The sequence below is a fragment of the Diospyros lotus genome, chromosome 8, assembly GCF_014633365.1.
Source record: "Diospyros lotus cultivar Yz01 chromosome 8, ASM1463336v1, whole genome shotgun sequence".
In the NCBI taxonomy this organism is placed as follows: Eukaryota; Viridiplantae; Streptophyta; class Magnoliopsida; order Ericales; family Ebenaceae; genus Diospyros; species Diospyros lotus.
Window position 1 is genome coordinate 27,847,785 of NC_068345.1, and position 26,382 is coordinate 27,874,166.

Here is a 26,382-nt window from a genome sequence, read left to right on the forward strand (position 1 = left end):
ACTTCCCCTAGTATATCCAGTTAATTACAGAAATGTCCTACACACTAACTGCCACTTGATCATCATCCCTGTAAAGTAGGTTAGGGCAATAGAAATCGAGGACACAAGAGAGAAGAAGAGAACGATCTCAGAACTTTATTTCTCAGAAAATGAATAAAATGTTTTTCACAGCCAATACAATGAAAGCTCATCGAGCTTATATACAACCGTGCCTAACCACTATAACAGAAACCACATCACCGCATATTAACAACATACTAATAGCATACACTAAGTAAATGCATAACAGAAAACAATCTCAAGTATTCTAACAGAACAAGCTCAAGTAATCTCTCCAACAATCCCCAACTCCTCTGATTTCTTCTAAGCTTCCAACACACTTAACTTGGGCAAAACATCAACAGTGCATCATTTTAATTTGAGGTAATTGTTTTTGTGTTTTCTCTTGCACTGATCTAATTGATGCTTTGGATTTTGGCACCTTTAGACTTATATGGAAAGGCAGGGTCAACTTGCAATTTTTGCAGAATTTGAATGAATTTATTTTCTTGCTTGTATGTGTATTGCCCAGTATTTTATGAGAATTTTTATTGAAGTCAGTCCTCCTCTTTGTATAGTTTTTACAATTGTGTATAAGGCATAATTGTGGTTTTCATGTTATATAAATAAATTCTTGAGGTCTACACTAGTTGCAAAAGATATTGATATATTTGTTAGTATTAAACTTTAATCATAAAGTAGTGTATTTTGCTCTATTCGTATAATTGTTAGAAAATTTTACATGTCACGTATACATGTTTTTTCTCTATTGACTTCTGATTCTGGTGACTCTTTGTAGAGCTTGATTTATGTGCGGCAATGGCCAATAACCCTCAGTCTTCTGGTGCTCAGGTAGTACTTCTTCTTGTCATTCTTCTGTTCAACCACATATGAAAACTTTTGTACTTGATTTGTCTGTAAATGAGTTTACACTGATAATTTTTTGGTATTATTTTTATTTGCAAGATATGTGAATTCATTTATTTTACAATGCCTTTGTTAGTAGTAAATTGATTAATTCCTGGTTCCTTGTTAGAGATTCATGTTGTTCCTTGTCATGTAGATTAGTAGCAGGCCCATTCTGTTCTTGTATATCTTGCATGCTTATTAGTGTTGCTGCTTGGTTTGGTCTCACTTTGTGAATTGCTTCTTTGTCCAACAAAAGGGTTTTAATTTTGGTTATGTAGTAAATTATCTTAATTTGTATTAGGTCTGTGTTCTCTTTACATTTTCTTGTAAAAACTTCCATTCTGTTCTTGTATATCTTGCATGCTTATTAGTGTTGCTGCTTGGTTTGGTCTCACTTTGTGAATTGCTTCTTTGTCCAACAAAAGGGTTTTAATTTTGGTTATGTAGTAAATTATCTTAATTTGTATTAGGTCTGTGTTCTCTTTACATTTTCTTGTAAAAACTTTGTTCTACTCACAGTTGTGTTTGGATATCTGTATTTTTTTTGTTTTTCCTTTTCCTCCTAAAACTTCAGCTGGGGCATTCATTCGTTACTTTTTTCTGGGGTTGTACTGAATTTTTAATGATAACCTATATATCTATGGTATAATTATACTTGCTTAACTTATTTGTAATGTTTAGTTTTTTTATTCTGGTCACTGAGTGAATCTCATGCTCTCTTTTCTCAAAAGCCTCTCCGACCTCCAGCAGTTGGATCACTGGGCCTGCAAAGTTTTGGTCCACCCTTTCCTATGCAAGTAAATTCCTTCTCCGGGAAAACGATTGTGAATTTTTTATATTCTTTTTCTGAAGATATAAAACAATGCATTTTATGCAATTCCCTTCACTGCAGTTTCGGCCTGTCATGGCACCACAGCAAGGACAGCCATTTATTCCTGCTTCGGCTCCTCAACAATTTCTGCCAGTTGGTCAAGGTAATGTTGGAGTCTCATCAAATCCAAATCAGCAGCTGCAATATTCTCAACCGATGCAGCAGTTGCCTATGCGGCCTGCTCAGCCTGCACATTCTGTGCCTTCATCACAGGCAATTCCTATGACATACATCCAACCAAGCATGCCGCTTACATCTAGCTCACCACAGTCTCATCAAGCTGCTCCTGCTTTAAATAATCATATGCCTAGTTTAGGTGGCCCTGGTGTCCCTCTCTCTTCCTCATATACAGTAAGCTATCATGGAACTTCTCTTCATTTTTGTGTCTTGGATTTCCTCCGAACACCTTTTTCATGATATTCTGCTGTTTCAGTTTGCACCATCTTCTTTTGGTCAGCCACAGCATGCTGTCCCTGCAGCTGCATCATCCCAGTTCCAGCCATCACAAATGCATGCACCAGTTGCACCAATCGGTGGACAGCCTTGGTTTTCAACTGGAGGTCAAGGTGGACTTGTTACAGCAGTGCAGCAGCTTGGGCAACAATCTTCAGATGCTGCTGGAGTTTCGGTAGGTCTTCTCTTCTTTCAGTCAAAGTTATTTTTGTGCTAGTTTTTAGGAGAAACTTGTTACTCATGTTCAATTTTTCTGTATTTATGCCATTCCATTTTTCTAATTCCCTTCTCCAATGTCCATTGACTATAATGTTGTGAAATTGGATTAATGCCATTTCTGTTTGGAGCATGTCATTATTATTCTGCTGTTTTACTTCTTATTGTTGCTAAAACTAATACAAAATGGACTTTTCTTGAATTGTCTAGTGATTGCTGATGGCCAATTAGTTGAATCTATTTTCTTAAGCGTAGATTGAGGCCTGACACAGAGTTTAGAAACAACTGATGGTGTAAAGAAATAGGTGCAGTTATATTTTTTATTAGCTTTAAACAACAAAGAGGTTTGTATAAGATATTAAAATTTGAAAAGAAATAAACTTAATGCTATATTTGTAGAGGGTTTTCTGTAGGAAAAAGTGTAAATTCCATGTGGCCCCCTTGAGGTTTAGTGAAAAGGCACCAACTACCCCTGTGTTCTTGGAAATGGCATAGGCCTTTCTTGAGATTATTGACCGTTCAAAACTTACCCTTGCCGTAAAAAAATGACAGTTATTTTTTTTTTAAATCCCCAAAAGATCTCCCTACTCTCATCTTTCTCTCCTCAATAATACCCCCCACCCCCCACAAAAAAAAAAAAAAAAAAAAAACTCTGTTGGTGGCCAACCACGATCTCCAGAGGCCAGCTTCACTGTAGCTTCCTCTGTGATCGGGGTTCCTTCCAACTGGGTTCTTCTCTCCATCTGAGTAGAGGAACCTAGATTGAGAAAGGGGGGGGGGGGGGGGGGGGGAGCTGCTTCTCCTCCTATCCTCGTGGTTGCTGAATTGATACCCTATAGCTTTGAGGTTGAACCCCATTGGTTCAGCAACAACCAAAGGTTGTTGAATCTTTGGTTGTTTCTGAGCAAGAAAGAGAGAGGGAGATGATAGGAGAGAGAATAGGGGAGGGGAGAGGAAAGAGAATGTGTAGATTGTTTAAATACAAGGGCAAAATGGTCAATTTTCATTCTTGGTTAACAACAAGGGAGGTCTATGCCATTTTTGAAAACACAGGGGTGGTTGTTGGCTTTTCACTAAACCTCATATTCTGCGTGAATTTACTCCAAAATATTGGTCTTTTTGTGTTATTTAAACTGATTTTTTACTTCAACAAGAAGAATAATTATAAGCTTTAATCCCACTAGGCGAGGAATTCTAGGTGTCTAATATTTCTATATTCATGGTCATATCTAATGTTTAACTATAACTACAATGAATTTTGTTGTCAGCAACAAACTGACAATTATGGACTGTTACCTTTTATCCAATTAAATTTTGTTGAGATATGCCTTGAAAATCACACCACCTGCCACATTATCTATTTACTTGCCATGCTGTTTTATTAGATGATGTGGTGAATATTCTCAAAATATACTAACAAATTTTTACACAGCTCTTTACTGAAGTTTTTTTTTTTTTATACAGAAAGTTTATACAAGAAAAGGTTTGAAAAAAATGTATGCAAGAAAAGTTTATTCATGCAAATTTTTTACTATAGCTCTGTATTAAAGTTTTTATACTGAAGATCTTATATTAGCAAAACTTTGACAAAGCAAATTTTATATAAGCAAACATTTTTATACATGAAAAATTTATACAAATAATATTTTACTATTGGTTTGTATAAAACATTTTATATAAGCTAATTTTATGTAAGGCAACATTTTTATTAAAAAAAAGTTGTTCAACCTACTTTTTATTTTTGTGTTGTATAACATTTTTTATTCAAGTCAACTTTGGTAAAGCTATACAAATTTCTTGTATAAAATTTCTGTTAAATGATATTTCTACAGCTCTATAAAATCTTGGGTGTGCAAAAATTTATATTTGATAATTTCTATACAAATTGCAGTAAAACAATTTTTTCTTTTTTATAAAATTTTTTTGTCAAAGTTTTTCTTATATAAAATTTTCTGTGTAAATGCTTCTATAATGAAACTTGCTTGTGAAGAAACTTTTCTATAAAATCTTCTTTTATAAAATTTGTTCATGTTGGTTTCACAATATTAACTAGGAGAGATGGAACACTAGCTATATCAATTATCTTCATTTACCACATCTCAAGAAACTTTTCTATATGAAGATGATGCTGGAACTTTATCTCATCATTTTGTTCCTAGTGGGTTGAGTTAGAAAGGGCATTTGACGTAAAATTTTGCCACATTGTTCTTTTGCATGAATTTGTATTTTTAATGTGACATTAAAAAGTTAATTGACACTATGAATGCTGTGGCGTTGACCCTATCTTGGTTAGGGTAAGGTGCAGTTGATGATAATAAAATATTTTTTGTCAAAGTTATGTTTGTGTTTATATATATATATATATATTTTGGTATTCAAACTTCTACACAAATCTGTAGGAAAAATTGTTTATATATTTCATTTTGTTTAAAAATGTGTAGGAGGGGATCGAAGATATATATATTTTTTACGGTTTCAGTATTTATTAATCCTTCCAATTAAATGACATGGAAAATAGATAAATGATGTGGCAGATGATTTGATTTGTACACCATACTTTCACAGCTTAATTGAGCAGGTGACTCTAGTTCACCGACAGTGCTAATAATAAAGTTTACTATTGCTCTTATTTAATAGTTAGTTTAAATTTGAATAACACAAAAGCTAACTTTTTATTTTTTATTTTTTTGATCGGCTAGCTAGAAATCATGTAGATACCACCATATAGCAGGATAAAAGCTTGATGTCGTGTTGTTGTTGTTGTGGTTAAGCATTTTCCCAGAATTATGTAAAGCTGTTGGCTAAGGCTTGAATTCAAGCCTTGAAACATGTTTGTGAAAGACAGGAGGGAGGGGGGAGAGAGGATATTGTGAAGCAACAAATTGATAATGGGAGGTCTTTTCCTCCTTTGCAGCCAGTTTTTTGGGCAGGATGATACTCTTGCATATTGAAGGAGAAATTCTCACAGTGCAAGAAGGTAAACTAGTAGAAGCTTCTTGGATAGGATGGATTCATTATGTAACATCCCGTTCGAGCGATGGGAAGGACCGGAACAACTTACCCTGATGGGCCTACACAAACTTCCCAGGGTAAGTTGTTCCGGTCCTTCCCATCGCTCGAACGGGATGTTACAAATGGTATCAGAGCTGACCCCCGAGCCTCTGAGCGCGATGGTGGGGCAAACCTCAGCGAGGACACTGAGTCCCCGAGGGGGGGTGCGTGTAGGCACCTTAGGCGAATCCCACATCGGCCATGCATCGGGGGGAGATTTGGGACCGGTTGTAAGGTCGCATGACGAGGACGTCATGTGCTCAAGGGGGGGAGAATGTAATACCCCAAGAGCCCAGAGAAGTTAGTATATATCGAGGATAGTGTAAGGAAAGAAACAACACTAGCTGGATACCTTTTGGGCTGAATGTTGGCAAAGAACTCCCAAGTTAAGCGTGCTTGACCTGGGGTAATCCAGGGATGGGTGACCCCCCTGGGAAGTTCGTGTAGGCTCATTAGGGTAAGTTGTTCCGGTCCTTCCCATCGCTCGAACGGGATGTTACACATTAGCCTCAGAGAGATTTGATGTCCAATATTGCCCCTCTTCCACTTGAGTAGGTGACTATTAATCTTTTTACACCCTTAATTTAAAATGCTCAAAGATGTCAAATAGGAATCATATTTACACGGGGACAAGTTAGGTATTAAGTATGCGAGGCACCGATTCTTCTATTTGTGCATGATAAGTCTTGATGTTATGACAAAAATAAAAAGAAAGGTTCACTATTCTTTTTTAAACAATTTCCAACTCTGGCTTGGTCTGTGATATTCATGGATCATTACAGAAATTCAGTTAATGTTTAGAGTGTTGCTGTTGCCCATCTTAATAGAAATAGATGAGACGCCCTCAGTAAACCCTTTTTGACATTCTTTATTAAACTTCGTATTTGGATGTTTATTTATTTAGTTCTATTCTTTTGTTAACCGAGATGCTTAATTTTCTATATTCTACCTGTGGGAACTTCAGGCAGGAAATGTTCCTACTACTGGTCAACAATCTGCATCTGATTGGCAAGAACACACTTCGCCAGATGGACGAAGGTATGCATTATCATAGATTCAGTTTGGATTTCATTTCATTCTTCCTTTGGCCTTAAAATGTTTGTGTGTGTGTGTGGACCTTACATTTTCTGTTCTGAGAAATTTGCCTTAAAATGTTTTTGTGTGTGTGGGCCTTACATTTTGTGTTCTGAGAAATTTTCTTTCTGATGTGCTCCAGATATTACTACAACAAGAAAACTAGACAATCTAGTTGGGAGAAGCCTTTGGAATTGATGACACCAATTGAGGTGAGTCATGCTACTGCCTAGTTTCTTTCTGTTAAATTTCTCCTATTCTGTTAATTGAGAAACATGCGATTGGTTTGCCTAGCATTATGAAAATTTTGTACCTTTATATGGATGTTGATAATTGTAGCCCTGCTTAAATTGATCCAAATAACTGATGAAAACTTTAGCTTGATCAAAGTTGTTTCATGCAAATTTCTCCTTTTCTTTGTATGTTCTTCCACTTGTTTGTAGATGTCATGGCAACTCAGGAGAAATAACGACTGCTCTATATGCTCCTTTTGAAGGCGGGTTTCACTTTCTCAAGGCAGGCAACGATTTGCTATTTACATTTTATTTTATCCTGTAGGAGCGTTTCTGAGTGAAACTGGTGGTGGTTTGTCATATAATATGCTTCGCTTTTCTGTTTCTTTCATTTTTTCTGTATTTCTTCTTTTGTTATTTTATTTGGGGGAACTTGCAGTGTCTTATATCTATTATGGTATCTGCTGCAGTGTATCCTTTGTGTGTGTGTGCACTTCTTTTTCTTCATGGGGGTGGGTGGTGGTTGATCCTTTCTACTTATTGAATTCCTTGTTCTTTCCCTTTCATGCTCGTGGATGTTTGGTAATGGAAACATAAGATTCGTTTTTCCATCTCTATCAATTTGAGGTTCACATAATCTTTAGGCTGATCTTTCATCCATCACCAGAAGTTGACTTATCCTTGGAGAACATTAATGGCTCACAGGTAGTGTGTTTTTTAACTTAAATCATCTTCTGTTGGTTGCATAAATCTATGGTATTCTTATTTATGCCAGTGACCAATATGCAAATATTTACTTCCTGTTTTGTATTCCTTCCCTATTGCTCTTGGTGATTAATGTTTTTCTTTATTTTTTAAATATTACCTGCCATTTTTATGTCGACCTGAATGAACACTTATAAATTTGCTCTTATTAATAAAATTTTGTTTCTTAAACAGCGAGCTGATGCTTCTACTGTATGGAAGGAATTCACAACTACAGATGGTAGAAAGTGTGTATTTTTTGGTTGACATTTTTTTTCATTTGTTTTGTTGATATGTATGTTTTGTTTGGAATTGATAAAATTGGGGTGGACTTTTATAGGTATTACTACAATAAGGTGACAAAACAATCTAAATGGCAAATACCTGAGGAGTTGAAGGTATCTTTTTTTATCTTGTAACCCATTTTTTCTCCTCCCAAAGTTTAATTTCTCTCTTTCTGGTCTCATGTCTGTATGTTGACTACCAGCTGGCTAGGGAACAAGCTGAGAAAGCAGCTAGCCAATTGACACAATCAGAAAGTAGTACAAATTCTAGTGCTATGCCAAATATTGCCATCTCTTCTGGGGAACAATCAGCTACTACTGTCACTTCGGTTAGCTCCATCCCTTCTTCAACCATATCTGGGTTAGCTTCAAGCCCAGTTGCAGTTACGCCAGTTGTTGCTGTTAATGCTGCTCCTCTGGTGGTTTCTGGATCCTCAGCCAATCCTGTTTCACATGCTGCTGGATCAAGTGGTGTTGGCACATCCTCTGTTAGCATAGCTGTCACTCCCTCACCTTCCGCTGCTCCTTCTACTGCTTCAGGAAGTACTGTGGTTCCTGCTGCTTTAGTTAGCACTAATACTACTTCGCCAGTGTACGAATTTTGACAGATGCTCTCTTTTTTTCTGTTCTGGATTTGAACGTGGTGTTTTGATGGTAATATAAAAGTGCTCATTAATTGCAGGAATAGCGTTGGAAATTTGTCATCTCACGATGTTTTGAGTTCTTTAGATGGATCTTCCATTCAGGATATTGAGGTATTTTTAGTTAATTCAAGAAGCTAATTATATCAGCTTATTCTAGCAGGGCATTCATAGCGTGAGTCTTTATATTAATTATAAGGAGGCAAAATTACAGATAACATAATTTCTCTGCTAACCAGATACGTTGAAAGGAAAATATTGAAGCGAAATCTACTTCCTAAGCAAATAACTTTGACATAAGGTTACATATGCCCCATGCATATGTAGATAATAATAGTAATACTCTTAAATAACTTTTCCCAACTATTTTTATTTGCTAATGTTTCTTTTTTCTCCATCCACTTTGTTAAGGGATAATATTTTGGTTAGACCACAATATGCCATTTCGTTTTTAATTATTTCAATCCAGCTTTGTTTTGGCCTCCCACATCCTCTTGCATGACCGCTTGACATTTATTGTGTTCCCTATCTGGGTTACCTATTGATTATGCATGCCTATCTTTTAAACTAATTTTCTCTGAATATCTTAACTACATCATACCTGTTTTACCTGCCATCATCTCATGATTTGGTTTATTCCTACAATCCTGTTGCTCTGGCTTGTAGTTTCTTCATATGTCCATCTTGTTGACATATTTTTTTTTGTTATTTGATTAGCACTTGTATCTTAAAGCATGGACCAGTTTATAATTAAACTTTTCATTCACTGACATTAAATTTGTTGACGTGTGTTTTATTTTTTGACTAACAGATTGTATCCTAAACCATGGGTTTTTTCCTATAATTACCCCTTTTTAAAATCTTATATCTTTATAATGATCATGAAAACCCTGGAGTCCATCTAGTTCTTCTTTCCTTAATTCAGTGGACTACATTAATGCTTCCCATCCTTATGTAGAATATGGCATAGATATTGAACTGGTTGATGTTTGGTCATTTTAAGCTTTCTGTCCAACCATCATCTGGACCCTATTTTAGTTTTCTTTTTTATTATTATTAGTTTGCATTCCATATGTTCAATTTTAAGTTCTAAGTTACTAGGTACCTGCTCTCTCTTTCTCTCCCCCCCCCCCCCCCCCCCCCCAAAAAAAAAAAAAAAAAAAAAAACTAAAAGTCTAAAACTATTTAATCGTGTAGAGATGTACTGATTTCATTCATAACTAATGCAATTATTGACATAATCCTACAGTGGTGGGAATGACTGGTTTTTTCTATACTAGGGTTATGACTCCCTCATAGTTGTCTTCATTTCAATGTACCCATTTTTAATACCTTTATTTCTTTGAAGCAACGATATGGAATTTAAATTTCTTATTGTATGATCTGTTGAAGTTTGTTAAGAGTAGTGTATATATAAATAGTGTTCTTTTATTTTCATTTTCTTAGATGATAATACAATCTATTTTCCTTTCATCATATCTTTCTCTTTCTATCTTTTTCTCGAATTCTTCATGGTATCAAAGCCCTGTGAAGGAGAGGTAGCTGAAAATCATCGCAATTGAGGTTGTGATTTGTTGCAATCGGACTATGTGATTGGATTTCGTAATTTGTTTTTTTGTGGAATTAGGGTTTGTGATTGGAGATTCCTGAATCTCGCAAGCTAGGGTTCAAGATTTACATTCACATTGGATGTTGCTAGATAGGAGTTCGTGATTGAACTTCATGAATAAGATTTTGCAAGTGGATTTTCACTTTGCAAGTGGATTATTTTTTTCCATAATAGAATTTGTCAATCTATTTTCAGCTCATCAAGTGAAATTTACGACCACCGCACTCATCACGGAATTTCTGTTGCAGTTCAATTTCTTTTTAAATTACATCTCCGTTCTATCAAAATTTTAGTTGACTTTCATTTGATTTCAATATTTGCTTTTAGTTGTAATCTTTGCTAATCTTGGCTTGATCAATCTTTGTTGAATTTAGTTCAACTTATCTCCTCTTTTCTTGTCAATCGAGTTCATCAGCATCGGTTATTTTCAATTCACAATCATCTCCAGGTTGATTTTTAGTAGTACTTTAGATTTAATCTGTGATCAATTAATTCTTTTGTATCACTTTCATTGATCCAAGGGCAATTTCAAACTCTGAAATTACCTCTTTTGCTCCTATCATTTACCTTTTTTGCTCTTATCATTGACGTTCCTTCTTTTTTGCTCCTATCATTGACGGAATTGAGATTGGATGTCATAGAAGCAGGCCTTAGGCAGAACCATGAACAAGTTGATGAGAGGTTGGAAAGGGTGGAAGGGGGTGTTAGGAACACTCAAGAAGATGTAAGCTGCATTCGAGCGGATGTATTGGAGATGGAAAGGAATTTGTGAGAGGACTTCTCGCATCTATAAGAAGAATTCTCGAGGTTGAGTCAGCAATTTAGTGCTGCTCTTGCCATATTCTCTCGACAATTGAATGCAAGCTTGCCATTGGATTTTCCACCATGAGCTACGGCATCGTCGATCATCTCGGGAGCTAGTGGAAGACAAGAGAGGGAAGAATAGATAGAATATGCAGCCGAAACCGTACTACGGGGAACCATGGTCAACTAGGCCAACACCCTTGTGTTGAAGTTGGAGATTCTAGTATTTGAAGGGGATAAGCCCAAGTGGTGGATCCGAAGATGTGAACGTTTCTTCTATCACTATTGGGTGACAAAGGAGTACAAAGTGAAAATGGCGATTGCCTACTTGAACAATGTGGCGGATTCATGGTTTTAAAGCTGGAGTGGGCGGAGAGCAGAATGGAGATGACCAGAATTTGTGGAGGAGCTTTGTGCCCGTTTTGGAGAAAGGAGTTTGACGGATGTGGTGGAGCAATTTAAGAAGGGACAGTGGAGTAGTATCAGACTCAATTTGAGGAGCTTAAGTCCATACTCAGTCATGCTCATCCAACCTTAGATGAGCATTACTTTGTATCTAGCTTCCTTAGCGGGCTGAATGACGAGCTTAGATCAATGGTGAATATGTTGCAACCCACCACGGTGCGGCAAGCGACAGAGAAGGCTCACCTGCATGAATTGTCACTTGAAGCTTTTGTGAGGAAGCATAAGATATCCTTAAAAGGGTATGGAGGGGGAGGGGGTTGGCAGAATCAAGTGGGAGGAGTATACAAGGGTAGTAGCTCACCAATGAACAAGGGTGGTTACTTACCTTGAGCACCAATTCACTCTACTCCGGTGAGGTCCTGCACTTTGGATCAGAAAAGATAGATGGGGTTGTGCTTCAAGTGTGGGGAGAGGTGCACTCTAGGGCTCCAATGTGGGGAACTGATGTAGTTGGAGGAACAAGAAGAAGAAAAGGAAGGGGAAGGGGAAGAAACAAGGGAGTCAGAAGCCAGGGGCAATGTAGAGGAAGGAGAAGAAGGGGGGCATATCTCTCTCCATGAACTAGAAGGCCATCCCTCGAAAAAGGTAATTAAGATCAAGGGGGCAGTAGGGAAGAAGAAGCTGGTGGTACTCATCGATAGTGAGAGTACTCATAGTTTCTTGGATGAACTACAATGCATACTACATGCCACCATTCCCTGTTCGTCACTGTTGCCAATGGCAACAAGATGATTAGTAGGTACAAGTGCCAAGGTTTTACCTGGAGGATGCAGGGGCATGAATTCACAGCTGACCTAAGGATCTTGCAGTTAGGGGGTTGTCAGATTTTGTTAGGTGTTGATTGGATAAGGACAATAAGTCCCTTGATATTTGATTTCGATACCTTAGAGGTAACTTTTGAGAGAGGAAGAAGGAGATTGACCTTGACAGGGTGTGTGGAAAGGGGTGAGGAGTACCAAGGGAGCGGTACACCCACAACAAAGGATCACAATTGGTTCAAATTGGAAGCCCTCACATGTCCCTCAAGCGAGGTAACTTTTGATGACTCTTTTCACTCCTTGTTGACTGAATTTGAGGATTTATTCATGGTACCCTCCTCCCTACCCCTAACTGATTCCTAGAGCGCACCATCCACTTAAAACCAACACAAAACCCATAAATGTTCGATCACACCGATACTCTCCTTTTCAAAAGGAAGAAATTGAACGTTTGGTCAAAGACATGCTCTCCAAATCCATAATCCAACCCAACCAGAGCCCTTTTGCATCCCTTGTTCTTCTAGTTAAGGACGAAACTTGGAGATTCTGTCTTGACTATAGACAACTTAATTCCCACACCATTAAAAACAAATTCTCAATACCAATCATAGAGGGTCTACTAGACGAATTGTTAGGAGCTACTATAGTTTCAAAACTTGATCTCAGATGTGGTTACCACCAGATCAAGTTGAGCTCCCCAAACATTCCCAAGACAGCCTTCTGAACCCATCAAGGCTTATATGAATTCCTGGTTATGCCATTTGGCCTAACCAACGCACTTGCCATCTTTCAAGCACTAATGAACCACACCTTTTGCCCCTACCTCAGAAAGTTTATCTTTTGTCTTCTTTGATGACATCATAGTATACAACCCTTCCCTAGAACAACACTTGTGCCACCTTAGTACCACTTTTCAAATCCTCAAGTCTAACCAACTGTTTGTAAAGAAGTTTAAATGTACCTTTGCGGAAGGGAAGGTGGAATACTCGGGGCACATTATCACGGGGGAAGGAGTGACTACGGATCTTAAGAAGATCACTGCGATGGTAGAATGGCCTATACCCAAGACCATTAAGGAATTGAAGGGGTTCCTTGGGTTGACATTCTATTATTGAAAGTTTATTAGAAACTATGGAGTTATCAACAAGTCCTTAACAGAGTTGCTAAGGGAAAATGGGTTTGAATGGAATGCCAAGGAAGAGGCAGCCTTCATCCCCCTAAAAAAGGGCTATGACCCAAGCTCTTATACTAGCCTTGCTTGATTTCACCAAGCCTTTCATCCTAGAGACGAATGCCTGTGACACGGGAGTGGGGGCAGTGTTGGTTCAAGAAGGTAGGCCCATAGCTTTCCTTAGTCAAGCTCTAGCTCCTAAACACTTGGGGCTTAGCATCTACGACAAGGAGCTCATAACAGTACTAATGGTAGTGAAAAAGTGGAGATACTATTTGGAAGGAAATTGATTTGTTATCAAGATGGACAATGAGAGTCTTAAATTTTGGGGCAGCAGAGATTGCACATGCAGTTACAGAGGAAAGGGGTAACAAAATTACTAGGATTGGACTATACCATCCAATATAGGAAGTGGAAGGAAAATGCAGTGGTTGATGCACTGTCAAGAAGAGAAGAAGTAGGGAGTGTCAAGTGGTCTCAATGGTAGTCCCTAATTGGGTAAAAGAGGTGTCAGCTAGCTATGAGTAGACGCTTTGGACCAAGGATCTTATGACTCAATTGACGGCATGACCATTGGAGCACAAGGGGTATACACTAAAGGTAGGGCTATTGAGATACAAGGGAAGGCTAGTGATAGGGGATGACAACCAGCTTTGAAAGCAGATACTACAAGCTTTACATGACTTACCAATTAGAGGACACTCTGGTTTGAATGTCACTTACAACAAGATGAGATAACTATTTCATTGGCCTGGAATGAAGAAGGAAGTAACCACATTTGTGTTAGGGTGCTCTATTTGCCAAAGATGCAAGCACGAGTAGGTTCCATACCCTGGTTTGCTTTAACCCCTAGAGATACCAGAACAAGCATGGCAACTAATCTCCATGGACTTTGTGGAGGGGCTTCCTAGGTTTGATGGCAAGAACACCATAATGGTGGTGGTTGACCGGTTAACAAAATTTAGCTACTTCCCAAGCCTAACCCACCCTTTCACAGCCACTGAAGTGGCTAGATTGTTGTTAGACTTTGTGGTGAAGATGCGTGGACTGCTAGTGTCCATAACATTAGATAGGGACAAGGTGTTTACCAGTAATTTTGGAATGAGTTGTTCAAATAGTCGGGGGTTGGTTTGCATATGTCAATAGCCTACCACCTAGAAATGGACGGGCAAACTGAAAGGGTAAATCAGTGCTTCAAAGCCTACCTAAGGTGCCTATGCTTTTCCAAACCAAAGAGCTGGAATTAGTGGTTACCACTTGCTCAGTGGTGGTACAACTCCAACTACCACAGTTCCTTAAAGATCTCCCTTTGAGGCACTCTTTAACTACAAACCTCCACTGATACCAACAGTGATGCACTACTCCAATGTGGAATTGGCAGTAGACCAACACCTGCGGCAGTGGCAAGAGGCCCTACTAGTGATCAAGAAGGAGTTGATAGTAGCACAGAATTGGATGAAACAAATGGTGGACAGGAAAATGTGTGAGGGATGTCTTGAAGAAGGGGACATGGTATACCTGAAGGTAAGGAGATTTCAACAACAATTGTTTGTTTAACATTCCCCATCTAAATTAGGCCCTAAGTAGTTCGAGCACTTTCCGGTGATGGCCAAAGTATGTAAGGTGGCTTATAGATCGTAGTTACCAGAAGGGGTTGGAATTCACATGGTCTTCCATGTATCATAGCTGAAGAAGTTTATTGGATCCCATGATCCAATCAGTTCAAACTTGCCCCCATGGAGACAGATCTCCAAGAGATGACAAAGAGCCCCTAGTAGTATTGGACAGGAGGGTGACCTACCACAACTCCCTTCCCTTGACACAGGTATTGGTGTAATGGACAAACTGCCACCCTGACCACACTACTTGGGAGTACCTATCGGATCTACTCAAGCAATTTCCAAGAGTTACTCAACTGTTGTAATTTCTTGAGGACAAGAAATGTTTCTAAGTGGAGGGGTATTGTCACATTCCTAGGGGTAGAATGGTCCATACCTGAAACTTTGGTAAGCTATATCGGGGTGTACTAAGCCGTTATCGGCTGTGCTGTGTGGGAGTACCTTCTAGAAGGTGCCCCTAACCAACTATAAATATGTAAATGGGTATGCCTAAGATATGCTTGAGAAAAGATCAGTGTTTTAAAAGGCGCTAGGTGCTAGTCGGGCGCTAGGCTGGGGCTTGGTGCCTATGAAAACTGCTATTTTTTTTTTATTTTTTAAACTTTGTGATATTATTTTCAATTAAATCAAAGTTGAAAAGCATTAATAATACAACATAAACCAATAATACAACAATAATAGAATGACAAGTGAAATATAGAATTAAACATGAGAAAACAAATTGTTGTAATTAATAAACAACATTTTAATTTAGTCATACAATCAACATTATAAGCAAGTAGCTAAGTGGATTTCTTGGAAATATTATAGAATATATATAATTAATAATAAAAATTAAATATAAATCTATAATTATATATAATAGAAAAGAAAAATAAAATAAAAAAAACAAAAAACAGAAACCAAAAACCAAAACGCGGCAAATGTCCCAATAACTGGAGAGAGAGAGAGAGAGAGAGAGAGGGGGGTTACGACAGAGATGGAGCTTGGCGCGGCGGAGATGGAGCTCGACGACGAGGACTGGGGCGGCGACGACGAAGCTGAGGCAACGAGGACAAGGAGGACGCAACGGATAAGAGGCGATGACAATGAAGCTTGGCGGCGAGGATGGAGCTGGACGCAGTGACGACGGTGAGCTACTGGTGGGCCGATGAAGCTTGGCGACGTTGAGGTGATAGCGTTGAGGTGAGAAGAGAGTGAGAGGGGGAGATGCTGAGAGGTTAGATTTAATGATTTAGCAAAAAAAACTCTAAAAATGACTGAAATTTAAAGCCAACTAATTGGGTGCCAAGGCGCGCGGGGCGACTAGGCGTCGCTTGGGCTGCCTAAGCACCCAAGCCGCCCGATTACTAGGAGGTCCAACTAGGGCAATTTTGGGGCGGCTAGCGGCTGCCTAACGCCTAGGTCGATTTTTAGAACGCTGGAAAAGATTCTTATTCTCTCTCTCTCTCTCCATTCTCTCTATCTCTCTCCTCTCTCTTCCTTTTTCGGATTACCTCAGAATTTTCTCACGGAATTTTGTTACAACCCTTGTCAATTCCTTCGGTACTTACATCAACTTGCCTCAATTGATAAATCAAAGGGCAAGAACTAAGGTCAAGGAGTGAGTGGCCATCTCACTAAATGCACAACTAACATATCATAATCTGATCGAGCAGTGTGGTGAAGGTTAACGCCAAGATAGTTTCTCTTTTTGTGGAAGTGTACCGACTCTGGTCTTGTTTCCATCTTTCGTGTCTATGAGAGTTGTGTTGATATATGGTCTGAAGCTTAGTGGTTTTTACTCAAATGATATTGTTTATTTGCACACCATTATTAACACTTTGTTGAATATTCACAAGGGTGATCTAGACATCACTACATATTCAGGGAAGATTCGTTCAACAATCACATTTTATTGTCATGCTTCCTATTACTACTAATATTACTAGACAAAAGGCACATAGGGATACATTTTTTACTTTAGCTAGCCTTGGATCTAATATGGAGATAGTGACTCAGATTTTGAGTAGCTTTGCTATACCAACCACGGAGGATGTGTTACTCAATTATTTCGTAGCACTCAAACTTTCCTCCTTTCAACTCTTGAGAGATGTTTCCTGGCTTCATAGACTATTCCTCCCATATTTGATAGTCAGCCTAGAGATCGTTTTGCTACTCAGTCATAGGGAGGTTGAAGCCATGGTAGAGGTGGTTGTTGGCCTTACACTGTACTTGTCATTGCCTTTGCATATTGGAGAGACTTGTTACACACTCCGTTGTCATCCTTCTTGTACAAACGTTGCAATTTCTGAGAGCTCAAGCTAGAGAGCATTGGTGTTGGAGCCTACTTCCATTCTTTTAGAGACTAGAGGAGTCATATACTCATACTATTTTTGAAAAGGAGCTTGTAGAGTTTAGTCAGTTCCAGGTTGCTAGGTAGGCATCATCTTATGTAGCTTTTGTTGCTTATGCATCTTGTTTCACTACATCTTCCACTAGTACTCCTATTACTTGCATTTCACATTCTTCACTTGGTCTTAGGATTTTCACTCTGCCATGTTAGAATATATTTTTGGTAATAAATCCTTGTTCTCCTATATTCAATCTTTTATTTTTCTCCTTCCTATTACTATGGCCGATGGATACAAAACCACTCCCAAGGGATAGGTGGACCTAGTCCACTTTTTTTTTTTTTGGTTCTTTTCTCTTAATTGTCTTGCATAGTCTTCGTTACCCTTACAATCTTATTTCTGGTAGTCATCTTATTCAGTCTCTTAATTGTCATGCTATTATTTTATTTTGATTTTGTTGTTATTTAAGATGTACTTGACAAACAATTGGCATCGGATGTGAATTTGAAGGCTTGTAATTATCTTCCATATAAATCATCCCTTGTCATCCTTAGGCTTTTCAGAGTGCGAGTCTTGCTGGGAACATGTTCTTGCATCTTTTTCAAGTTGTGTCAATAATCGAGTTGATGCTCTTTTTTCTCATGTTCATTTGGATATTTGGGGTCCCAGTTGACTCAAGTCTAAACAAGTTTTATTTTTTAACCTTTATTGATAATTATTCTCGTTGTATTTGGGTCTACTTAACGAAAGATTAAATCAAATTGTTGTTTCTTTCCAATAAATTTTGCAATGAAATCCCTATTTAGTTTAATTGTTGTGTGTGTTCTTCGTAGTGATAGTGCTAAAGAATACTTTTCTACTAATTTTCAAGCCTCTCTCTCTTCTTGAGGTACCATTCATCAATCGTCTTGTCCTTATACTGCACAACAAAATGGGGTAGCTAAACCTAAAAATCACCACCTCATTGAGATTGCTTACACTCTTTTGTTACATATACGTGTTCCTTTCTTTTTGGGATGGCTTTGTTCTCACATTGTGTAATGTGATTAATCATATAACCTCTATTGTTCTTGATGGTGTCATTCCTCATACTTTCTCTTTTCCTTGTGAGCCATTGTACCCTATTCCACCACGAATTTTTCAAACTATCTGCTTTGTCCATCTTCTCACTCTTGGTTGTGATAGGTTACCCGTTTGGTTTGTCAAATGCGTGTTTTTGGGTTATTCTCGTTAGCAAAGGGTACAAGTGCTATGCTTTACATCTTGATTTATACTTTATCTCTTTGATGTTACATTCGTTGAATCTACTCCCTTTTTTCTCTTCCTCTTCTATCATCTCTTCTTCTAGTCTTGATGATGTTCTCCATGTTCCTTCTTTTTCACCACCTGTGCAGGACTCTTCTACTGTTCCAAACCACCCTTTGCAGGCTTATCATTGTCAAAATTGACCACTCTCAAACAATGTTGTAGTGGCTCCAAGCCCTCTTCTTGCAGATGTTGGGCTCACAGACTCTTTGTCTTACTCCCAATCAGTGTTGTTGTTCTGTCTCACTTTGGTTTCACTTATGATCTTGTTCCCCGAGGTACTTGTTCCACTCGAAACCCTCAGCCCATCTATACCTTTCTAAGTTATCATTGATCGTCTCCTATCCATTCTACATTTGGTTATGCTATTTCTTTTGTTTCTATTCTTGAAATAAATACTGAGGCTTTTTGTCATCTTGGGTGGCGTCATGCTATGGATGAGGAGATGTCTATCTTGATTGCTATTGGTGCATGGGACCTTGTTCCTTTGCCTCTAGGGAAGTTCACTGTTTTGTTGTTGGATGTTGATAAGTCTTGGATCTGAGACTTATGCAATTCGAGAATAGTTTGTAGCCGTGGGGAAATTTGAATTTGAGAGAGAATTTGAAAGGAGGGAGAATTTAGAGAGAGAAAATAGAGGGGAAGATAATTTGGAGGGAAAAAATTATGTATTATCACTTTCATAATTCCCATCCTCATACATCTGGTTTCTTTTTATAGGCAGCCCTTCGGTTGTAACTGAAAAAGTACAAGTGGTTACAGCTATAACTACTAAGTACAACAGCGACTTACTAACTAGCATTAGGCTAATTACAATCATACCCTCATCACATCCTTAGGGTTGTGATAGATGTTTTCTATCAAGGTCAGGCTTGATGGCTTTATTGGTCAGTTGTAAGATTGGTTTGTTGCTAAGGGCTATATCAAATTTTTTGGTTTAGGTTATGATGATACCTTCTCCCCAATTGCTAAGATTGCTTTAATTCGTTTGTTGTTTCCTCTTGCTGTTATTTGTTAGTGGCCTCTTTACTAGCTAGACATTAAAAATGCCTTCCTTCTTGGTGATTTGCAAGAGGAGGTATATGTGGAGAAACCTCCTTGGTTGGTTGTTCAGGAGTTGTATAGATTGGTTTGTTATCTTCAAAAGTAATTATACGGCCTAAGGCAGTTTCCTTGGAGGGGCTTGGGATGATTTATTTTGGACTAGTGGATACTCCTATGCATATTGCCAAAAGTGTGTTGAGGCTTGCCTAGGTGCAAGTCTTAGCTGAGGCCCGAGGGCGCCTTGCTCTACAAGATGTGCACTCTAGCTCTACGGTGCGTACCTCACTGTGAGGAGCAAGGTGCGTGCCTTTTGCGCCTATTTCATAATTTTTTTGTTTTTTGATGGACTTGTTAAAATTTAATGAGTAATTACTAGAAAAAAAATTAAAAGAATTTTGAGAAAACAATAAGAACACCCTATTAACTATCTAATAAATGCGTGCCTTGCATCCAAAAGGTTGGCCTATGCTCCATGCACTCTTGTGCCTAAGTGCACCTTAAGCCTTTGACAACTATGCTCCTATGGACCCTGACGTGAAGCTAGGTCCTGGTTGGGGAGGGGGGGGGGGGGTCGATACCTGCTGTATGGCAATATAGACAGCTAGTGGGGAAACTTAATTATGACTCTCACTTGGCTTGATATCTCTTTTGCTGCAATTGTGGTTGGTTAGTTTTTAAACTTGCCTTTTGATAGTCATTGACATGCTTTGGTTCACATTTTTTAGATATATTATTAAGGGATCTCCTGGTAGAGATCTGTTGTTTGAGAATCAAGGTCACTTGCAGATTACTGGTTATACAAATGCAGTCTGGGTAGGCAACCGATTATCACATATTTGTTACACTTCAGGATGTAATGTTCTCGTTGGGGGCAATCTAGTTTCATGGAAGTGTAAGAAAGAAATGTCATGGTGAGATCTGGTTCCGAAGCTGAGTCTGGAGGAATGACTCTAATCACATGTGATTTTATTTGGCTTAAAACAACTTGTTAATTTGGAGAGCCAGGACCTGAACCTCATATGTGATATTCAAGCAACTCTTTACATTGAACCCAATCTAGTCTTTTAGGGAAGAACTAACCATCTTGAAATGGACCATCATTTTGTGAGAGAGAAGCTACATTGGCCCTTCTTTTGTTTACTAAGTCACTTTGAGGACTAGGGGTTGAGTATATATGTAACAAGCAAGGCACATATGAAATGCACGACCTGCTTAAGGGGGAGTGTTGAGAGTAGTATATAAATAAATTTCTTTTTTATTTTCATTTTCTTAGACGATAATACAGAGTATATTTTCTTCTTCTTCTCTCTCTCTTTCTCTCTTCAAAGTCTATAAATGACATCAATATATATTTTTTTTCTTCATTGTACCAATCCATTGGTCATTAAAAGATCATTGTTTCTATTTTTTATCTCCATAACATAATTTAGTTTGATTCTCATATACTCTTATTTCAAGGTTTTTTCCTTTTATTTTTTTACTTCTTATTTATTTTTAAAATTTTGCAGTTTGAGAATATGACTCAATCTTATTGCCTCTAGTTATTACAAATTTGATTGTATCCTTTATTCTTATAAATAGGTAGTAATATAGTTTTCATACTTTCACATTGTCGTTCTGTTTTGAACACAATCGGTTCCTAAACTAGGAACCTAGGATTTGGATCGAGCATTGAGATGAAAAATTTCGATACCTTCATTCAAAGATAAGAACACTATTTATACAAGTTTCTATGCTATCTAGTCTTACTATTTAGGAGATAATATACAACAGATTTCAGAGTACAAATTAATCAAGATAATTGCCATTTTGTACTCTTATCTTCTCCTATTATTTATCCTGATTTTTAGGAGTTTATCTTCACTACACTTGATCCCTTATCTTCACTAGATTATTCTCCTCTTGCTGCATATCAGCTACGACTTCTTCTTTTTCTGATAATCCTTAGCAGCTAGGACTCTCCAACACCCCCCCCCCCCTCTCAAGCCTAGGAATAAATATCTCTCATTCCTAGCTTGTTAATGAGAGTCTCAAAACCTGGTCTTGCCATGGATTTGGTGAGAACATTTGCCTCTTGATCTGTTGTGGGAATATATATTAGCCTTATATGTCCCTCTTCCATATCTCGTTGGATGAAACTTTGATCAATCCGAACATGCTTCATTCTATCATGTTGCACTGGGTTGTTGACAATGCTTATGGCTGACTTGCTATCACAATATAGCCTCGTTGGTTTGATTAGAGGCATTTGTAGATCCCCCATTAGTCTCACTACCCAAATTAGTTCACAAATCCCTTAGGCAACTGCCCTAAATTCAGCTTCTGCACTACTTCTTGCAACAACTGTTTGCTTCTTACTTCTCCATGTAACTAAGTTTGCCCATAACTTTGTACAGAAGCCTGATGTAGACCGACTGTCAATAACTGGGCCTGCCTAATCTGCATCGGGAAAACCTTCAGCACCTCTTTCATTAGTCTTTTGGAACATCAATCCCTTACAAGGTGTGCCTTTTAGGTATCCCAAAATGTGATAAACAACTGTCAAATGTTGTTGAATTGGAGTATGCATAAATTGGCTTATGATGCTCACTGAATAAGCTATGTTTGGGCGTGTCAAAGAAAGATAAATTAATCTTCCAACTAGCCATTGATACCTCCCCTTGTCAACTGGTGGATCATCATCCCTTCTTTCATATTTCCAATTTCTTTCTAGTGGAGTTTATCTTGGTTTGCACCCAAGATATTATCATACTTTTCTTTGCTCCTTGCTACTTCCATCCCTAGAAAGTATTTCATTTTTCCCAAGTCCTTTACTTCAAACTCTTCTTTCAGTCTCTATTTTAGGGCTGCCATTTCATTGATATCATCCCCTGTAATGATAATGTCATCCACATATACTAGTAAGATGTATCTTTTTCCATCTCCATGTTTAATGAATAGAGGAGTATGGTCAGCCTCACCTTGCTTATAGTCAAATTGTTTCAAAGTTGAGCTGAACTTCTTAAACCATGCTATAGGGAATTGTTTCAAACCATAGAGAGATTTATGTAACTTGCATACCTTGCCAATTGCTCTTTGTTCCTTGAAACTGGGTGGAATCTTCATATATACTTCCTCTTCCAACTCACCATTTAGGAATGTATTCTTGATGTCGAATTGGAACAACTCCTAGTCTAAATTCACATCAATAGATAGAAACACCCTAATTGAATTTAGTTTTGCCATCGGAGCAAACGTTTCCTCATAATCTATCCCATGGGTTTGAGAGTACCATCGGGCAACTAACCTTGCTTTATAGCGGTCTATATTTCCATCTGATTTGTATTTGATGGTAAAAACCCATTTGCAGTCTATAATCTTGGTTTTTGGTATATCAATCAGTTCCCATGTTTGATTGCTCTCCAATGCCTTCATCTCCTCCATCACAACCTTTTTCCAGTTTGGATCTCTCAAAGCTTCTTGTATATTGCCTAGGATGGACACTCCATCCGTGGTTGTAGTGAATGCTTTAAACTGAGGAGATAACTTGGAATAGGTTAGGTAATTTGATATTGGATGTTTTGCACAAGACTTTACCTTTTTTCCGATGGCATTTGGCAGATTCAAATCGGTGTTCATTGTGTTGTTTTCTTCACTTGGTGGACCTGTCCTTAGTTCTAACGATTGGCTGATTTGAGGATCCGGTTGTTTTTGTCTCCTTGAATATACCTTAACAGGTTTTTCAGGACTCAAGTCTCCCTTTATATCAATCTCCACTATTTCTGCTGATGGGTGAATAGGTTTAGGGCTTGAGGCAGGCAACAATTCAAGGTTATTTGGGTTACAGGTGGCTGGCTGAGAACAATCAGCAGCATCTGTTTGAACCAGATCTTCACTTGGAATAGAGGTGGAAATAGGTAGGATGATTGGTATTAAAATAGTGGGATCCCAATGGTTTTCCCTGGTTTGTGATTGATTACTTGAGTGGTGGAATTTAGTTTCATCAAATGTTACATCACAAGAGACAAATTTTTTTTGTGATGTAGGACAATAACACTTGTACTCCTTTTCTGTGGGTGAGTACCCAATGAATATGCACTTGAATGCCTTGATTTATAGTTTATGGCGATTAGGGTTTGTTTGGTAGACATACACCACACATCCGAAGACTTTTGGAGGAAGAGTGTTGAGTATCCTAACATGAGGAAAGATGGACATGAGGTTTTGCAATGGAGTTTGATATTTTAGGACTTTGGTTGGCAGCCTATTGATCAAGTAAGAGGTTGTTAGGACAGCTTCACCCCAATATTTATTTGAAGTAGAACTAGTAAACATTAGGGCTCTAGCCACTTCAAGCAAATAATGATTCTTTCTTTTAGCCACTCCGTTTTGTTGGGGTGTATAGGGGCATGTGCTTTGATGTAAGATTCCATTTGTGGTGAGTTATTGAGTGAACGAGTATGAAAAATATTCTCGGCCATTATCAGTCCTAAGAATGCAAATAGAGGATTGAAATACGTTTAGAATTAACTTGTGGAAGTTTTGAAAAATTGCACAAACTTCAGATTTTTCCTTCATTAGGTATACCCAACATACTCTTGTGTGGTCATCTATGAAGGTCACAAACCACCTAGCACCACTCAAGTTTGGAACCATAGCTAGTCCCCAAATATCACTATGGATCAAGTGAAACGGTTTGGAAGGAGTATATGGTTTTGGTTGATGAGAACTATGAGTTTGTTTGGCAAGAATACAATGATCACAATTGAGTACCAAATTGTTTTTATTGATGAATAAATCAGGGCATAGGTGTTTCAAATATTGGAAACTAGGATGATCAAGGTGTCTATGCCGTAACAAAATTTCAGAATTCAAGCTAACTGAAAGAGAAAAACTAGGAGCTAACTGACTAGGAAGAGCCTTATTGTCCAATATCCAGTAAAGACCATCATTTTCCTTAGCACTGCCAATCATCTTCCCAATGGACCAGTCCTGAAAAATACAATATGAAGGGAAGAAAGTTACAATGCAATCAAAATCCTTAGTGAGTTTACTCACTAATAGGAGGCTACATTTTAAATTCGGCGCATACAAAACAGAATCAAGACATAAACCAGCCACGCACACACACTTCCTCTTCCCTTAACTGAGGATACGTTCCATCTGCCATTAAAACTGTTAGTTCCTTCTTTTTCACCTGAAAATTTTCAAGTATGGTTGTAGATTCAGTCATATGATCGAATGCTCCGATATCTACAGCCCAATAACACTCACTCATCATTCTAGTAGTTAAAGAGAACACTAAATTACCTCTTTGTGCTATAGGCATTGAAGTGTTGGTTGTAAATCCATCTGATTCATTTGAAATATGGGTGCCATTTAACAATTTTTGTAAGAACTCCACCTGATCAGCTGTAAGATTTGACCTCATACCTTTTTCTGCTGCCTGAGCACCTGCTGTTGCTGCATTCTGAATACTTGCGGCTGCATATGCTGGTCTTTCCTTCTCCTTCTTACCCCTTGGTTGCCAGTTTGGTGGCTTTCCATGAAGCTTCCAGCATGTTTGCTTTGTATGATAGGGTTTGTTACAGTGTTCACACGACTGTTTGGCTTTGGAAACTTCTTCCCTCTTAGATGCAGCAAGTGTAGAACAGGTATTTGGTTCTGGTTGAGTCAGCATAACTCATCTCCTACTTTCCTCTCTTCTGACTTCTGCAAAAACTTCTCTAAGAGTTAGCAATGGCTTGATGCCTAGAAGTCGACCTCTTACTTCATCCAAGTCTGAATTTAGGCCTTGGAGGAAGTCAAACACCTGCTCTTTTTCCAACATTTTGTTGTACTTTTGACTGTCACCCAAGCACTCCCACTTTGGATCATAAGACAAATCCATCTCTTGCCAAAGCTCTACTATGTTGTTGTAGTATTCGGTAACCCCAAGACCACCTTGTTTGTAGTCCTAATAGCTGCTCTGATCTCAAAACACTGGGTTGTGTTTTCAAGATCAGAGTATAATTCTTGGATTGTATTCCACACCTCTTTTGTAGTCTTGTAAAACAAATAGTTTTGGCCTATCTTTGATTCCATTTAATTGATTAGCCATGCCATGAGAATAGAGTTTTCTACTTCCCATCGCTGGTATTCTGTTGGCTCTTCTGGAGGAGTTGGGATAGCCTCGGTGAGGCAACCGAACTTCCCTCTGCCTTTGATCACCAGGGTCACAGACTGAAATCATTCCCTGAAGTTTCTTCCGTTTAACTTGTGCTGTGTAATCAGCAACATTTGGCTATCCATTGTGAGAATGTTGGCAGGAGTTATGGTCGGTCGCCTGTGTGATCGATGGTTGAGGAACTGAACTACGAGAGGATTCTTTTGTCATGATCCTAGGGCTTAACCTAGGATCAGTTTGGGAATCGGAAGAAACCGATTCAGCTAAGCCAAGAACAGAAGGGAATTAGGGAGGAAATGGGAAGAATGAGGAAGAGATTAGAAGAAGTGTTAGGGAGATTAGAGAACAGAAAAAAATGAAGAGGGAGATGAAGATCAAGAAAGGGGAGAGAATTTGGAAGAGGAGAAAATCAGATTCAATTCATTAATTTCTTGGATAATGAAACAAACCATTACAACAATCTTTTATAGGCATATTTGCCTTCTAATAGCCTAGCACATGCTCCCATGTGCTTCTAACCACTTGTTAAAATATCCCTAACAAACTATTCTACCTTATTACAATAATACCCTTCTATTATTCCTTGGGTCATGACATCTTCAATCGTAGGAGTT

General features: G+C 38.2%; 1 protein-coding gene across 4 annotated transcripts in view; it reads left to right on the forward strand.

Annotated features, from left to right (window-relative positions):
- LOC127808051 (pre-mRNA-processing protein 40A) overlaps positions 1-26,382 on the forward strand; it is a 91,730-nt gene that overhangs the window by 22,030 nt on the left and 43,318 nt on the right. For 2 of the 4 annotated variants that reach the window (XM_052346373.1, XM_052346375.1), the window contains exons 2-11: positions 839-891; positions 1,680-1,745; positions 1,841-2,170; positions 2,253-2,447; positions 6,504-6,577; positions 6,756-6,825; positions 7,786-7,838; positions 7,931-7,988; positions 8,078-8,466; positions 8,557-8,629. In XM_052346373.1, the coding sequence (XP_052202333.1) occupies positions 859-891; positions 1,680-1,745; positions 1,841-2,170; positions 2,253-2,447; positions 6,504-6,577; positions 6,756-6,825; positions 7,786-7,838; positions 7,931-7,988; positions 8,078-8,466; positions 8,557-8,629 (1,341 nt within the window). In that variant the 5' untranslated portion in view covers positions 839-858. Of the gene's footprint in view, positions 1-824; positions 892-1,679; positions 1,746-1,840; positions 2,171-2,252; positions 2,448-6,503; positions 6,578-6,755; positions 6,826-7,785; positions 7,839-7,930; positions 7,989-8,077; positions 8,467-8,556; positions 8,630-26,382 lie in introns of all 4 variants that reach the window. The other 2 variants (XM_052346376.1, XM_052346374.1) reach the window with 2 other exon arrangements.